This window comes from Manis javanica, chromosome 13 (genome assembly GCF_040802235.1).
Source record: "Manis javanica isolate MJ-LG chromosome 13, MJ_LKY, whole genome shotgun sequence".
Lineage (NCBI taxonomy): Eukaryota > Metazoa > Chordata > Mammalia > Pholidota > Manidae > Manis > Manis javanica.
In genome coordinates this window covers 93,657,946-93,672,309 of record NC_133168.1, presented here as the reverse complement: position 1 = coordinate 93,672,309, position 14,364 = coordinate 93,657,946, and the positions used below count along the sequence as shown (strand labels likewise).

General features: G+C 54.9%; 3 protein-coding genes across 5 annotated transcripts; 2 read left to right on the top strand and 1 right to left on the bottom strand.

Annotated features, from left to right (window-relative positions):
• The first annotated feature begins 4,262 nt into the window (after positions 1 to 4,262).
• LOC140845652 (deoxyhypusine synthase) lies at positions 4,263 to 8,806 on the top strand. 2 transcript variants are annotated; one of them, XM_073220337.1, is made up of 9 exons: positions 4,263 to 4,636; positions 5,778 to 5,942; positions 6,346 to 6,467; positions 6,549 to 6,645; positions 6,726 to 6,812; positions 7,293 to 7,398; positions 7,477 to 7,580; positions 8,324 to 8,512; positions 8,593 to 8,806. In XM_073220337.1, exons 1-9 carry the CDS (start codon positions 4,430 to 4,432, stop codon positions 8,686 to 8,688), a joined length of 1,173 nt encoding a protein of 390 aa, XP_073076438.1. In that variant the 5' UTR covers positions 4,263 to 4,429; the 3' UTR covers positions 8,689 to 8,806. The 2 variants fall into 2 exon arrangements, with proteins under 2 accessions (XP_073076438.1, XP_073076439.1); XM_073220338.1 differs by having other exon boundaries at positions 4,267 to 4,636; positions 8,387 to 8,512.
• LOC140845653 (WD repeat domain-containing protein 83) lies at positions 8,694 to 12,208 on the bottom strand. The gene is made up of 9 exons (XM_073220339.1): positions 11,979 to 12,208; positions 11,775 to 11,895; positions 11,588 to 11,693; positions 11,261 to 11,309; positions 11,051 to 11,177; positions 10,113 to 10,180; positions 9,918 to 10,026; positions 9,723 to 9,837; positions 8,694 to 8,991 (listed from the first exon to the last, which is right to left on the bottom strand). Exons 1-9 carry the CDS (start codon positions 12,079 to 12,081, stop codon positions 8,842 to 8,844), a joined length of 948 nt encoding a protein of 315 aa, XP_073076440.1. The 5' UTR covers positions 12,082 to 12,208; the 3' UTR covers positions 8,694 to 8,841.
• LOC140845654 (PAT complex subunit Asterix) lies at positions 11,670 to 13,829 on the top strand. 2 transcript variants are annotated; one of them, XM_073220340.1, is made up of 5 exons: positions 11,670 to 11,809; positions 12,312 to 12,510; positions 12,631 to 12,736; positions 13,241 to 13,338; positions 13,432 to 13,829. In XM_073220340.1, exons 2-5 carry the CDS (start codon positions 12,461 to 12,463, stop codon positions 13,496 to 13,498), a joined length of 321 nt encoding a protein of 106 aa, XP_073076441.1. In that variant the 5' UTR covers positions 11,670 to 11,809; positions 12,312 to 12,460; the 3' UTR covers positions 13,499 to 13,829. The 2 variants fall into 2 exon arrangements, with proteins under 2 accessions (XP_073076441.1, XP_073076442.1); XM_073220341.1 differs by lacking the exon at positions 12,631 to 12,736.
• The last annotated feature ends 535 nt before the right edge of the window (positions 13,830 to 14,364 follow it).

The window sequence follows — 14,364 nt, the reverse complement described above, 5'->3', positions numbered from 1 at the left end:
GGTCCCCCCTGCTTTATTCTTACTTCTAAGAATTGCTTTGGCTATTTGGGGTCTTTTGTGGTTCCATATGAATTTTAGAACTATTTTCTCTAGGTCGTTGAAGAATGCTCTTGGTATTTTGATAGGGATTGCATTGAATCTGTAGATTACTTTAGGCAGGATGGCCATTTTGACAATATTAATTCTTCCCATCCATGAGCACAGAAGGTGATTCCATTTATTTAATTTCTCTCATAAGTGTCTTGTAGTTTTCAGGGTATAGGTATTTCACTTCCTTGGTTAGGCTTATTCCTAGGTATTTTATTCTTTTTGATGCAATTGTGAATGAAATTGTTTTCCTGATTTCCCTTTCTGTTAGTTCATCATTAGTGTATAGGAGTGCAGCAGATTTCTGTGTATTAATTTTGTATCCTGCAACATTGCTGGATTCAGATATTAGACCTAGTAGTTCTGGAGTGGAGTCTTTAGTGTTTTTTATGTACAATATCATGTCATATGCAAACAGTGACAGTTTGACTTCTTCTTTACCAATCTGGATGCTTTTTATTTCTTTGTGTTGTCTGATTGCCGTGGTGAGGACCTCCAGAACTATGTGGAATAAAAGTGGAGAGAGTGGGCATCCCTGTCTTGGTCCCAATCTTAAAGGAAAGGCTTTCAGCTTCTCGCTGTTTAAGTATGATGTTGGCTGTGGATTTGTCGTATGTGGCCTTTATTATGTTGAGGTACTTGCCCTCTATACCCATTTTGTTGGGAGTTCTTATCATGAATGGATGTTGAATTTTGTCGAATGCTTTTTCGGCATCTATGGAGATGATCGTGTGGTTTTTGTCCTTTTTATTGAAGTGGTGGATGATGTTGATGGATTTTCGAATGTTGTACCATCCTTGAATCCCTGGAATAAATCCTAATTGATCATGGTAGATGATCTTTTTGATACGTTCATCCATTGTGTCCATGGTGTGACATATTTAGGGAGCAAATTTCATGGTTAAGATTATAGAATAGGGAGTTACCAGCTGACTTTCAACTTCCAGGTTTAACCACTTAGTAGGAATGTGACCATGGGTGAGTCACCTAGCTTTTCAGTAAGCACGTCCATTTCTCCCCCTGTCAATTGGCCATCATCACAGGATCTCAATTACATAAGGTCACAGACTGTGGAAGGAGTTATCCTGGGAAGAAGGCTTGGAATACCTGGCACATCACAAGTGCTTCGTGTAGTTGGTATAAATCTATTGTATACATTCCTCTAACCTGTCTGTAAGCTCCAGAGGGCACAGAGGTAAGGGCTCATTGGCAGAATTTCCAGTACCTCCCATGTAGCCTTAGTCATTTACAAATCAATGATTATAATCAATGCAGAGCCTTGCAGCCTCTTGGACAAGGGGTGGAGAGAAAATGGCCATTCTCTCCTCCGCTTCATTCCTGGTATGTAATTGGTCTGGCATCTGCCAGGCGTCAAGGACCTACCCTTGGAGTTCCTTCTAGAAGGGGTGGGTAGAGGAAGCAGAGCACCAGCCATGGCTGGAGGAGACAGATGGTGCAGAGCCTGGCTAGCAACTAAGAAATAAAAGCCTTTCTCCCTCCCTATCCTTTGCCTTGACTGTTTTTGGTTTTGCAGTCTCATAAGGGGACTCGCCCTGGCCTGGGAACATTGTTCCCCCTGGGGCTACATCTGGTGTAGTTGGCAAGATCCGGTGAACCTGAAATCGGTCCTCATGGGTGCAGTGTTTTGGGTGGGCTGCTCCTATAGATAGATGATGGGGAGATACTCTTAGACCCCTAGAGGTGCTGAGGACTCACCTGGGGATTCCCCTGTAGATGGCAAGGATTCATCCGAAGATCCCCCCGTGAGGATGGTATCTGGAGCAAAGTGCCTTCTAGAGGAATGGGCCCCTCCCCAGAATTCGGAAAAAATGGGGATGCTGGAGGTAGTAGAGTTTGCCCTTTGTAAAATTGGGGACTCAGGAACTGATTGGCCATGAGGTGGCAGTAAAAGTGGGCTGGTTGTTTCTTGCAGCTTTGGAAAGTGTTACTAATGACAGAAATGCCCTCCAGTGACAGATGTCCAGGAAGATAAGCTGTGGGATGGTCTGAAAGGGAACAAAAGCTATTGAAAACTGAGGTCACACTGCTGAGAGATATGCTAGTGGCACAGGAGGGGGCAGCAGAAAAATGGGAGATGCAAGAAGCTGTGCACAATGTAGGTTTGTGTTCCAAAGTAGATCTCCAGGGCTGGGTGTTCAGTTCTATTTTGGAATAAACTCACCCTCCTTACTACAGCCCAAAGGGCCCTGCCTTGTCTGCCCCTTCTGCCTGCTCTGACTTCATTTCTTATCAACCTCTCCTTTCTTCACCCCTCACTGATCATGCTGACACCCATATGTGCCCGGCACTTTTCAGAGTAGGACGAACAGCAGACACCCAGCAAAATCCTGCCCTCATGCAGCTGCCGGTTGTAGTCAGGGAGGGATGGACAAACAAAGTGTATTAAGTGATGTGAATGACATCAAAAGGAAGGTAAGGGTGAGGTGGGTGGTCAGGTGGGCTTCTTGGAGGAGGCAACGTTTGATCTGAGGCTCAGAAGAGAAGGAGGAGATGGGGAAGTGGCTGTTCAGGCAGAGCGCAGCAGATGCATCGTCCCTTGGTCAGAAAAGAGCTAAATGGGCTCTAGAACAGCAAAGAGGGCAAGTTCTAGAATGAGTGCAGGCAAGTGGTGGGAGATGAGGGCAAAAAAGTCAGCAGGGGCCCTTGCAGGCCATGGGGAAAAGCCTGGGTTTTACTCCTTGGAAGGAGCCACTGTGAGAGGGTTTAACAAGGAATGATGAATCTGGGTCTGTTTAACGGGCTCTCTGTGCACAGCTGGGAGATGGACAGAAAGGGAGGCAGCCCAGTGTGGAAGCCATGGGCATGAAGACAAGCCCCTGGATACAAACACTGAGTCGTTCTGTACACCTGAAATTCATATAATGTGTCAGTTATATCTAAAAAAAATCAAAGCAAGACAAGAAAGCACCTGGATTTGGGACCTGTTTTGTAGGCAGGACTTGGCAGTTATGCTGATGGATGGATGGTGGGGTATGACAGAAGCGGAGCCATTAAGTTCAGTTTTGAGCCTAGCAGACAAGCCAAGGCGTGGTGCTTTTGCTGAGATGTGGAAACTTTGAGGAAAATCAGGGTTAGGAGGGGTGTGGTGGTGAGTTTGAGATCCAAGCAAGGGCTGTCAAGAATGTCATGGAGAAAAGAAAAACAAAAAGAAAAAGAAGAATTAAAAAGAAAAGAATGTCATGGAGGGTGTTTTTGTTTCTCCAGTTAAGTAGGCTCCTCTTTGGCAGCAAGACCTATGCACTGGCTGTTCTCTCTTGCTGTGGCGGCTGGAGGACGGTAGGGAAATGTCCTCCCCCAGATCTTCACATACGGGGCCCTTCGTAGCCTTCTGGTCTTGACTCAAATGTCATCTTTGTAGTGTTCTTCCCCAACTACCTGTCCCTCCAAATAAGGCCACCAATCCCTCCCTCCACTCCACTCCAAATAGTCCCCCATCATCCCGTTTAATTCCTGAATAGCATTTATCAGAGTTGTTACCTTTCTAGCTCCCCGAACCGTGGGCTCCAGGAGGGCAGGGGCTGTGTCATGGTCACTGATAAATCTGCAGCGCCCAGCACAGAGCCCATCGTAGACTAGACTCCACAGTGAGTGATTAAAGGAGGCCCTTTTGGACCAGACTTTGCGCACGGCTAGGAGGACCCATGAGATACAGACATCCCCCCCTCCTCGAGGGCCTCAGTCTTGCTGGAGGCAAAGAGATGTCAGCCCTGGATCCCAGAGGGAGGTCCCTTGCCCAGGGAAGGTGACGGAAGGCTTCCCGGAGGAGGTGATAGCTGCAGCTACCGAAGGAAGGAAGACAGGTTTATGTACCATGTGGAGGAGGCTTTGGGGACTGGCGAGGCACGAACAGGGATCACTCTCCCGGTTGACTGGAGACGCTCAGAGGCAGAAACTGTCTGACACTTCCTGATGACTCGCATCTTGTCCAAGGGAGACGTCTAAGAAGCCATCCTCCTTCCGCAAGGGGACAGAAATGAACGGGCAAGCGCCACGCAGCAGTCTCCACGCGCGGTAGTCCAAGCTGCGGTCTCCAGTAGGCGGCAGTAAAAGTAGGAATCTTCATTCATCTGAGTTTGCGAAGACGCGAATCAGGGACTACAGGGTCCTTGCGGCTTCCGTACGACAACACATGCGCAGAGAGCTGCCCCCAACTACCGCCGTTAAGCGGGGTCATGTGACTAACGTCCGGTTCTTCCCCGTCGTTTTTTCCGAGTATAACTTCCTGCATTCTACAGAGACGCGTACCGGGGCTTAGCGCGTTTCGAGGTCGCTGGAGGCCTGGCTTGCGGCGGCTCTGATCTGACAGTGCGACTGGAAGAGCATGGAGGGGCCCCGGGAAAGGGAGGCGCCCGCGGCGGCGCTGGCCGCTGTGCTAAAGCACAGCTTGGCGCTGCCATCCGAGAGCACCCAGGTCCGGGGCTATGACTTCAACCGCGGCGTGGACTACCGCGCGCTGCTGGAGGCCTTCGGCACCACTGGTTTCCAGGCCACCAACTTCGGGCGCGCTGTGCAGCAAGTCAACGCGATGGTGAGGCCTGGGGCGGGACTTCCAGTACCAATGCCGGACGCGGAGGGGCGGGAATTCCTCAGGCAAGGATGCGGGTCCCTCGTTGCGGGGTCTAATTGTTGGCGGGAGGTGCGGTCCACCGGGGTGGGAGACTATGTGCTGGGAAGGGAATGTTGCCCTGCAGCCGCGATATCCTTGCACAGGATGGGGCTGGGGCTGGTTTTTAGGTGGGGGGCGGGTTGTAGGTGTCAGCTGAAATCAACACGACTCTTAACGTCTTCAGAAAGAGTTTATTCGTAGTCCTGAGGACCATGGCCCAAGAGCAGCCCATCAGTGTTCTGATAAACTGCTCTAAAGCCCTTTCCTTTGGAGACATCTTACTAAATACCTTCTCTACAGCAGACCATACCTGTAGGAAGGGTACATTATTAATACATCTAGGGGTGTGGTATGGATGTTTTCAAAAATACCATTCCATAGATATTCCGATGCTGTGTGTGAGGGGAGGTAAGGATAAGGGCTGTTAAACATTTTCCTAAGAATTCTCCCAAGGACAAGAGAACCAGACCAGTTTATCTTCCCTGGGTATTAGTAGTCGTTCGTTCTTTCTTGTCGTGGTTGTGACAGTCTCATGACATAGCCGAGAAATGCTGCAGGGCATCTTTACAGCACAATATGGCTGCCCTGGGACCTGTATACAACTGGCACAGCTTTGTTTGTAGGGCCACCATGGAGAACTTCGTTATATTTCCGCATACGCAGTGTGTGAAAGTGTCCTGGAATGGGCAGAGCCTGGGACAAGACCCTGTGGTTGAGGGAGGAATTGGAGCCTAAATCGGGGCGGGGCTTTGAGCTTGCACTTGCTCTTCCCAGTGGAAGGGGAACCGGGCCTACCAAGGCAGTGCTCTCCGATTTCTGAGCTTGTGCCCTGAGATGCAGGCTGTGAACGGGGCGGAGCCTGGACCGGGGTGCGGGTTGGGGCGGAGGGGGGCGAGAGGTGGGAGTCGCGGGGGTTTTCGTTCCCTGGTTCCAGGGAGAAGTTGCCCCTTGTCTCCGAGTGGGCAGAGCTTGGGGGTGGAGTCTGCCTCAGAAAGTCTTCTGGAGCCCGTGGCCGCACGCAGCCTGGGGCGGTAGGTTCACCCTATCCTGCTGTTGCGCCTAGATAGAGAAGAAGCTGGAGCCGCTGTCACCAGATGAAGACCAGCATGCAGACCTGACCCAGAGCCGCCGCCCACTCACCGGCTGCACCATTTTTCTGGGATACACATCCAACCTCATTAGTTCAGGCATCCGTGAGACCGTCCGTTACCTTGTGCAGCACAACATGGTGGGGACCTGGTGGGGTTGTGGCCTTGGCCTTTCAGGGTCCTAATGGGCAATAAGATCACTGATCGTTTAAAAAACATAGGGAGATATGGGTTGGTGTTTTAAATTGAGGTATTCACAAATCTTAGTGTACAGCTTGATGAATTTGGCATGCATATGTTGTGTAACATGTAACAGCTCATGTAACCATCACCCAGGGCAAGATATAAGTCTAATTTTTTTCCCCATTTTTCCTATTTCACCTATCCCCCCACCCATTAGAGGTCATTTTTAAGCAGAGGAACAGCAGCAGAGCTTCCCAAAGGGTCACTGAATTGAGGTGGGGAGTTAGAGGAGTCCTGCTCTTTTTTCCTAGAGGGTAGAGCTCTTTTTCCTAGGCCAACCTCAGTGACCCCTGACTGCAGGTGGATGTCTTGGTGACCACAGCTGGAGGCGTGGAAGAGGATCTCATCAAGTGCCTGGCGCCCACATATCTGGGCGAGTTCAGCCTCCGGGGAAAGGAGCTGCGGGAGAACGGGATCAACAGGTGGTGGGCCTGAGTGGAGATGGGCAGGGGAGCTGGGCAGAGGGCTCCGAGGTCTCATACCTACATGCCTTCTGTCCCCAGGATTGGAAACCTGCTGGTGCCCAACGACAATTACTGCAAGTTTGAGGACTGGCTAATGCCCATTCTGGACCAGATGGTGCTAGAGCAGAACACGGAGGTGGGGCTGGTGCATCCTGAGGGGCCACTGTGGTGGGAGCTGGGGAGTCACTGCTGGCTGAAGTACGTGCTCTCTCCTAGGGCGTGAAGTGGACTCCTTCCAAGATGATCGCCCGGCTGGGCAAGGAGATCAACAACCCAGAGTCGGTGTATTACTGGGCCCAGAAGGTGAGGGGCCGGGTGGGAGCAAAGACAGCAGGCCGTGGCAGGTGTTACCTTGTCTGAGCAGCCACTGGGGAAACAGTATTATACTCATCCCCACTAGGCAATCTGAGGTCACGCACCCATTGAGTGTGTGGTCCTGTGATTCTGGGTCTACTCTTGGAACACCTGGCGCGTTGGGCAGTGCTTAGCAACCCCCCGGGACGTAGCAGAGTCCCCCACTCTTCAGAGACTGAGGTCCAGCAGTTGGAAAAATAACAAGAGCTGTCATTCTTAACACACTTGGTCTTAAGTGTGTTTTGTGGGTTTTCTCATATATACTATGTGCTATTACTGTTCCCATTTTACAGTCAAGGAAACTGAGGCCCAAAGAACTTAAGTACCCTGCTCAGAATCAGGCAGAGGGGAGGCGATTCCACTGGGAGGACTGGGCTTCCCTCCCTGGGCTCTGAGCTCCAGCCATTCTCCTGTCCTGTCCTCCCCCAGCACCACATCCCTGTGCTGAGCCCAGCGCTCACAGATGGCTCACTGGGGGACATGATCTTCTTCCATTCCTATAAGAACCCGGGCCTGGTCCTGGACATTGTTGAGGGTGAGGCGCTGGGGCCACAGAGGAGCAGGGGAGGAGGGCTGGCTGGGCCCACAGTCTGACCGCAGCCTTCCTCCCCAGACCTGAGGCTCATCAATACACAGGCTATCTTCGCCAAGCGCTCTGGCATGATCATCCTGGGCGGGGGTGTGGTTAAGCACCACATTGCCAATGCCAATCTCATGGTGAGTGGGGACAGCATGCCTGGTCCACAGCGGGGTGGCACTCGGGCCTGCCGTGGAGACATGCGTGTACTAGGCCTGTGCTAGAGGCCGGGGAGACCGCTGCACACTAAACAGGCCAGGACCCCTGCTCTCCAGTTGGGAAGACAGACAGCAAACAAGTGACAAGCGTATCAGGTGACAGTACCTACTATGGGCAAAACAGGAATGACAAGATGGCAAGAGACAGAGGTCGTTTCCAGAAAGGGGAAGTTCTGGGAAATGTGACCTGTAAGCAGAGGTTTTGGGGAAGTACATTGTGGTTGCCTCGAGAAGAGTTCCCAGCAGAGGGAAGAGCTGGCGCAAAGGCTCTGAGGGGCCTGAAGTAATGAAGAGCGGAGGGCCAGTGAGGCAGGACAGGAGGGGGGAAGAGGCAGGGAGGAGGCAGGCAGTCAGCAGGGCCTTGAGGGCTGTGACTCGGGTGCTCACAGATGCCCTCTGGTTGCTTTTGGGGGAACAAAAGGCAGGGTTCCCTAGAGCTACGATGGGGCCAGGACCACGGTGGCGGCCATGGGGGTTGGCGGGGAGGCGGTTTGTGGTCAGTGGCAGTTCCTGCTGAGCAGATGCACAGGGCCGATCCTACCTAGGTGCGTCTGGTGCAGTTCTGCCCAGCAAGCCCTGGACCCCTCAGCGCAGGCAGTGACGTGGGGCTAGTGCAACAGGGCTTCCTTCATCGGGGACACGCTCCTCGGCCTCTCTGGCTACAGGGTCCAGCCTGTGTGTCTGTCTACTGCAACTGGCTGACTAGCCCGCCCTGTCCCTGCCCACAGCGGAATGGGGCCGACTATGCTGTCTACATCAACACGGCCCAGGAGTTTGATGGCTCCGACTCGGGTGCCCGGCCAGATGAAGCTGTCTCCTGGGGCAAGATCCGCGTGGACGCACAGCCTGTCAAGGTGAGGGCTGGCCACCCGATGGGCGCAGGGCCCCCAGGCTGGTCCACGGCTCCTGTGGCTCACCTGGGTCCCCTCTGCAGGTCTATGCTGATGCCTCCCTGGTCTTTCCCCTGCTTGTGGCTGAAACCTTTGCCCAGAAGGCAGATGCTTTCATGCCTGAGAAGAATGAAGACTGAATGGCTGTGGCCCCAAGGAGGCCTCCCGACCCCTCTATTTATTAGCTTGCAGCCCAGCCCCTGCCCCTCCTTGATCAGCATGTCCAGAATAAATGGTCTCAGGGGACCTCTGAGTCTGTGTCCGTGTCCCGAGTGATGGTGGGTCCCCTGGCTTCAGCCTGCGCCGCCTTCAGCCTCGTAAGCCTCTTGTCGCCAGCACTGCACACTGCCCCCCATGGCGGTCAACAGGCAGGGCTCCGTGGGGTGGTAGGCCAGCGACTGCACCACACTGGGACCCACAGCCAGGGCCAGCGCCAGGGCACCCTGTGGAGCGAAGGGGTGGGGGCAGCTACCAGCGCTTCTTCAGCATCTGCCCCTAACTGCTTCCCTCACACTGCAAACCGAATCGGCTCCAGACTGAACCCCTCAGCTGCACCGTCCTTCACGTGCCCTCCCCTTCTGGGTGACTTCCAGGCTACCGTGTCCTCACGAGGTGGGCAGATCATTTCTTAGTTGCCAGAGTGAGAGCTGGCTCCCGGGCCTCAAGGCCCCTCCTCCCCATCCTCTTAGGGGACTTATGTCCCCTGCCAAGCCCCAGCTCTGACCCCACTCAGTCAGAACAATCCCTCAGCCTGACCGCCCCCACCAGGCTGAGACATGTCAGGACAGGGCTCAGAGACTGGGCCTAGAAGCCCCGGGGCTGCTCAGAGGTAGCTCAGGTTTCCTCAACTATAGTCCTGTCTCACCTGGGATCAGATGCTACCACTGGCTCCTCTGCCTCAGTGGCTCAGGTTGGCGTTGGCAGCCCTGCCTGACCCAGATCCTGCTGCAACCACTGCCGTCACAAAATGCTGTTTCCTGACTGTGCCGTACCTCTAAGCCTTAGCACATGCTGTTCCCTTTGCCAGGAATACCCTTCCTGCCTGGTCCTCTCACTCTGCCTTCTAGCCCCCAGCTCTAATAGCTCCCTCTTTCCGGCGTGGGAGTAACTGAGGTAAGGGCTGGGCGATGGCAGGGCAGGCAGCCCTGTGCGGAGCGGAGGTGGGGAGGCTCACCTCCACCAGGTCCCAGAAGAACACCTTCCCGTTCTCAGAGCAGCTGACCACATGGGTATCACGCTCAGTCAGGCAACAGTCCAGCTTGTATTCCTGGTTCTTATGGCCTGTGTACCTGGGGTTGGGAAGAGTGGGATCAGGGGTGTTGGGCCTCACCAGGGGTGGGAAACAGGCCCCAGGACTTCGAGGACTCACTCGCCCAGCAGCTCTCCCGTGTCCTTGTCAAGAAGCCGCAGTGTGGAGTCCAGGCTGGACACCAGGGTGCACTGCCCATCCCGGCTGAAGCAGATGCAGGTGATGGGGCCTGGGGGTGGGGCAGGTGGGTGAGGTTGGGGCTACTTTTGCTGCCCCCACCTTCCCGGCCTGCCCCACAGCCCTAGCCACACTCACTGCCTACGTAGTCTGAGAAGAGCTGCCCCATCCTCAGGTCATAGCGCCTCACCCTGCCGTCCACAGAGCTGCAAGAGGGGGTGGGTCCAGCAGAGTGCCCACTGGGGCCAATGGGTCCACAGGTCCAGGCAACCTCCATGTCCCTGAGTCCTACCACCCAGCCAGGGCCTGAGAGCAAGGCGGGGCCTGCCCTTCTTGTCACCTTCAGCCTCCTCCGGACTGGCCATGGAAAACACGCAGTGAAATGAATTCCAAAGTGGAATTCCAACGTACTGCCCTTGAGGCTCAGACCCAGGGTCAACTAGGAGCCACTCCATCTGCTTCTGATATGTACCAACTGTCCTCCCTTGGCCAGACCCTGGGGCGCGGGACAGCTGTGACCAAGCCAGGAGCACTTTCTACCAACAAGGAGCCTCATGGACTGAAGGCAGTCTAGGAGGGCCTCCCCAAGGAGGTGACATCCAACCTGGGACTGGAAATGTGAGCAGGAGCCAACCCACAGGCTGGGTCCCAAACTCCACCCATGGCGGGAATGGCACGCCCTTGCATCGTGGCCAACTAGGGCAGTCGTGCGTGGGAACTTTTTAAGTTGTCCCCTCCAAGTAGAATATCTATCCTATGTGGGCAAGACTTTTCCCTATTTTGCACATTGCTATATGCTCAGTAACTAAAAAAGTGGCACACAGAAAGTGCTCAGATACACTCTGAACAAGCAGAAGGGCACTGTGAGCAGAGGAAGAAGCACTGCAAAGGTCCTGGGCAAGAAGCATGCTTGGCAGATTTCAACGAAATGAGGCTGGGAATGAATAAATCTGGGAGGTCAGCAGGCACCAGACTTCCGGGCCTTGTGAGCTGAGGAGGGCAGATTTAATCTAAGCACAGAGGGCAGCTAAGGTCCCCCGTGGCACCTGGGAGGAGTGAGTTCCTGTCCCACTCACCCCGCCAGGACTTCATGGTCTGACACCTTCACGCTGGATACACCATCCCTGGCTTCGTCCAGTATCTGCACTGGCTCAGGCTTCCGAGAGCGGCAGTCCCAGCACCGGATGCTGGAATCAATAGAGCCTGTGAGGCCAGCATAAGGGTGAGCTCAGGTCGTGGAGTCAGAGGCAGTATCCTGGGTCCCCATGCCTAGGCCCCAGACTCACCAGACAGGATGACCGTGGCCTCTTCATTAAACTGCACCGTGTTCACCTTCTGAGAAACAGGAACTGCCACTCAGAGGAGGCTGGACTTTGGTGGTTTGGGATAAAGGCAGGGTTCCCAGTGCAGGTTAAAACATGGGCAAAGGCTAGGGATAGGGGAGCTGAAAAGTTCCGGGAGAACTGCAAGGACGTGACTTGGTGAACACCGGGCCTTGGGGGAGGGATCCTTGCACTGTAATGGGTGAGGGGGTTGTCCCTGTCACCATCTACCCGCTAATGCGGGTCCCCTCCTTTATCCACGCTCTAAGGAGGCTTGTTGTTTGCACTCACCCCCGCGTGGCCCCGGAACTTCCGCACGACCTGCCCCGATGCCACATCCCACAGCACCACGGCCTTGTCTCCACCGCCGGAGCAGAGGCTGCTGTTGTCAAAGGAGCTAGAGGGCAAAGGAGGGAAATTCAGCGCCGACCTCTGAGTCCGGCCTCGGCGTCCGGCTCCCGGCGTGGCCCCGGCTCACCCGGCCGCGTCCAGCACCTCGTAGCCGTGGCCACTGTACGTCCGCAGCAGCGTCCCCCGCAGCGGGTTCCACAGCTTCAGGGTCTTGTCGCTGCCGCACGTCAGGCAGTAATTGCCATCCACTGGGGAACAGCACGGAGGGATTACTGGGGAGGGGATCTCGGGAGGCGGGAGGAGGACGCCTTATGAAGGCCAAGGTGCTCACCGTTAAACCGCACGGCTCGCACCGCTCCCTGCCCGCAGTCCAGCGTCTTCACCCGTTTCTGTGGCAGGTCCGGGCCGCGCGGCTTGGGCTCAGGGAAAGCCATTGCTGCGGGGCCCCTTCCTGGCCTCCTTTTATCCTTCCGTACACAGGCTCAGCACCCACGGAACCTACGCGTGGGTGTAACCTTATCGTTGTCCCCCACAGTCTACTTCCTCTTTCTCAGTTCCGGTTCAACATCACGGCTTGTCGGAGGTAGCCGTGGAAATACTGAAACCTGCTTCTGCATCGTGGTTACTTTTCTGTTTTCAAGGATCATTTTTTGGCCTTTTCTAGTTCTCTGTCCACTCGCTGGAGGGAGTCCTGGTCGCTCCCGCTAGGAACAGAAGCGCGAGGGCTGCGGGTGTTACTCTAAAAGCCACCCTCGCGTTCCATGTCGGAAGCTGCAACTCCAGTAGTGGAAGAGGCACCACGTCCCACTCGCTATGTCCGCCAACAGTATGTCGGACCCACGGCGGCCGAACAAAGTGTTCAGGTGATGACCCCAGCATCATGGGAACAGGGCTTGGGTGTTGGGCAAGGGACCAGGGAAGCGCTTGTCCATCCCCGGGGCGGAGCGGAACTTGAGCACCTCTGACTCTCGAGTCGGCCGCAGGTACAAGCCCCCGCCGAGCGAGTGTAACCCGGCCCTGGACGACCCGACGCCGGACTACATGAACCTGCTGGGCATGATCTTCAGCATGTGCGGCCTCATGCTCAAGGTGGGCGGGGCCGAGTTTCCTTTCTCGTAGTTCCGCCTGTCAACGAGGCTTGGGAGCGGATTCGGAATGTCACTGAGCCAGCGCCCAGGGGGCTGGGCCTGAGCTTGCGCGGAGGAGGGGTTGGGGAAACGGTAGGCGTAGAAAGCCACAGCCTTGGGGAAGTCGAGGGTCTGGGTCAGGCGGGATATCAGTCTGAGGGTGGGGCCAGGCTATAAAGCAACTTGGAGGGGCTTCGTGGAGGAAGGGTGAGGTCCTTAAGTATGATGGTGGATGTCAAAGGCCAGTTTTCTTAACCTTGAGGGTCCCTGGTGGGGTCAGAGACGCAGGACAGGCAGTAGAACCAGAAACTGGGTACCTGGAGTAGACTATGGGGATGGAACTCAGGGATTCCTTGGGTGCAAGGTCCAAGCTGCACCAGGAATCAGGTGCCTGGGAATGTTCTTGTAGGAACTCATTGGTGTGCCTCTCACTGACCTAACCCACCATCCCTGTGTCTTTCGCCAGCTGAAGTGGTGCGCTTGGGTCGCCGTTTATTGCTCCTTCATCAGCTTCGCCAACTCCCGGAGCTCTGAGGACACTAAACAGATGATGAGTAGTTTCATGTGAGCCTGGGCGTGGAGAAGGCGGGACTCCTGAATGAGGGCAGGGGGACCCATGCCTGCCCATCCGGGACTGCCACCACTCTTCTGTTCCAGGCTGTCCATCTCTGCAGTGGTGATGTCATATCTGCAGAACCCTCAGCCCATGACGCCCCCCTGGTGATGTCAGCCTAGAGGAGTTACATCTTAAACCCCTCTGTCCACCGTTCTCCAGGCCTGGGCCTTGGCTGTTCAGCATATTGCACTCAGCTCCTGTCCTGGGCTTCCCTGGGTGAAGGAGTCTCAGGACCTCATTTCGTGGATGAAGGGAACCTGGTCCTTTCCCTGGGATCCCACTCCTGCTGGGCCGGAGAGGGGCATATCCAGGCCTACCCCTCCTGCCTTCCCTCCCCACCCTGCCTGCTGCTGGGGGAGATGCCGTCCATGTTTCTAGGTGTATCCACTCGTTTTCTTGTTGAAATCAGTTCTTAATAAAGTTTCGCCTTTTGGCTGTACCCTGGGACCTCTTCTGTGCATTGCAGATGCTCTTTCTGGTCGGGAAAGGGTTCCAGTTCCTCCTTTCAGTAAGGCCTCGGGTAGGGCCCCCAGTCCGGAGCCTTCTGGTGGGTCACTGGCTTGTCTACAAGCCTCGTGCCCTAAGTCAGCTGTCAGAGACAGGACAGTTATCCCTGGCGTCAGGCAACCCAGCAGATGGCCCTGCTGATTTATCAAGAGAAGTGGGGTAAAGGCAGGAAAGACTGAGTCCTCCCCCGCCTGCTCACTCCTCACTGAGGACGCCTGTATCTCCAAGCTAGAGGCCTCCCATTCTTAGCATTCCAAGGGCATTTCCTTTATCCAAAGTCTTTGTCCCCGTAGCACAGAACAGGACCCCCATCAGCCACCGCTCATAGCCAAGCGAACACTCCAGCTCGTAGGCTGACCCAGCGCTTGTAGGAAAATCTGAGACCTCTGCGCGCAAGGGAACAAAGGGGCACTAGAAGTCACACGGTGAGGCTAAAGGCATCTCTGACCCAACCGCGCCCCCAAGGT

Excerpts from the sequence above, each read along its gene's own strand:
- LOC140845653 (XM_073220339.1), bottom strand. The coding sequence starts at position 12,081 with ATGGCTTTCCCTGAGCCCAAGCCGCGCGGCCCGGACCTGCCACAGAAA. Across the intron at positions 9,838-9,917 it reads ACGGGAGAGCTGCTGGGCGA|GTACACAGGCCATAAGAACC; the intron begins GTGAGTCCTCGA and ends TCCCAACCCCAG. Across the intron at positions 8,992-9,722 it reads TCTTCTGGGACCTGGTGGAG|GGTGCCCTGGCGCTGGCCCT; the intron begins GTGAGCCTCCCC and ends TTCGCTCCACAG.
- LOC140845654 (XM_073220340.1), top strand. The coding sequence starts at position 12,461 with ATGTCCGCCAACAGTATGTCGGACCCACGGCGGCCGAACAAAGTGTTC. Across the intron at positions 12,511-12,630 it reads CGGCCGAACAAAGTGTTCAG|GTACAAGCCCCCGCCGAGCG; the intron begins GTGATGACCCCA and ends AGTCGGCCGCAG. Across the intron at positions 12,737-13,240 it reads TGTGCGGCCTCATGCTCAAG|CTGAAGTGGTGCGCTTGGGT; the intron begins GTGGGCGGGGCC and ends GTCTTTCGCCAG.
- LOC140845652 (XM_073220337.1), top strand. The coding sequence starts at position 4,430 with ATGGAGGGGCCCCGGGAAAGGGAGGCGCCCGCGGCGGCGCTGGCCGCT. Across the intron at positions 4,637-5,777 it reads TGCAGCAAGTCAACGCGATG|ATAGAGAAGAAGCTGGAGCC; the intron begins GTGAGGCCTGGG and ends TGTTGCGCCTAG. Across the intron at positions 6,813-7,292 it reads TGTATTACTGGGCCCAGAAG|CACCACATCCCTGTGCTGAG; the intron begins GTGAGGGGCCGG and ends GTCCTCCCCCAG.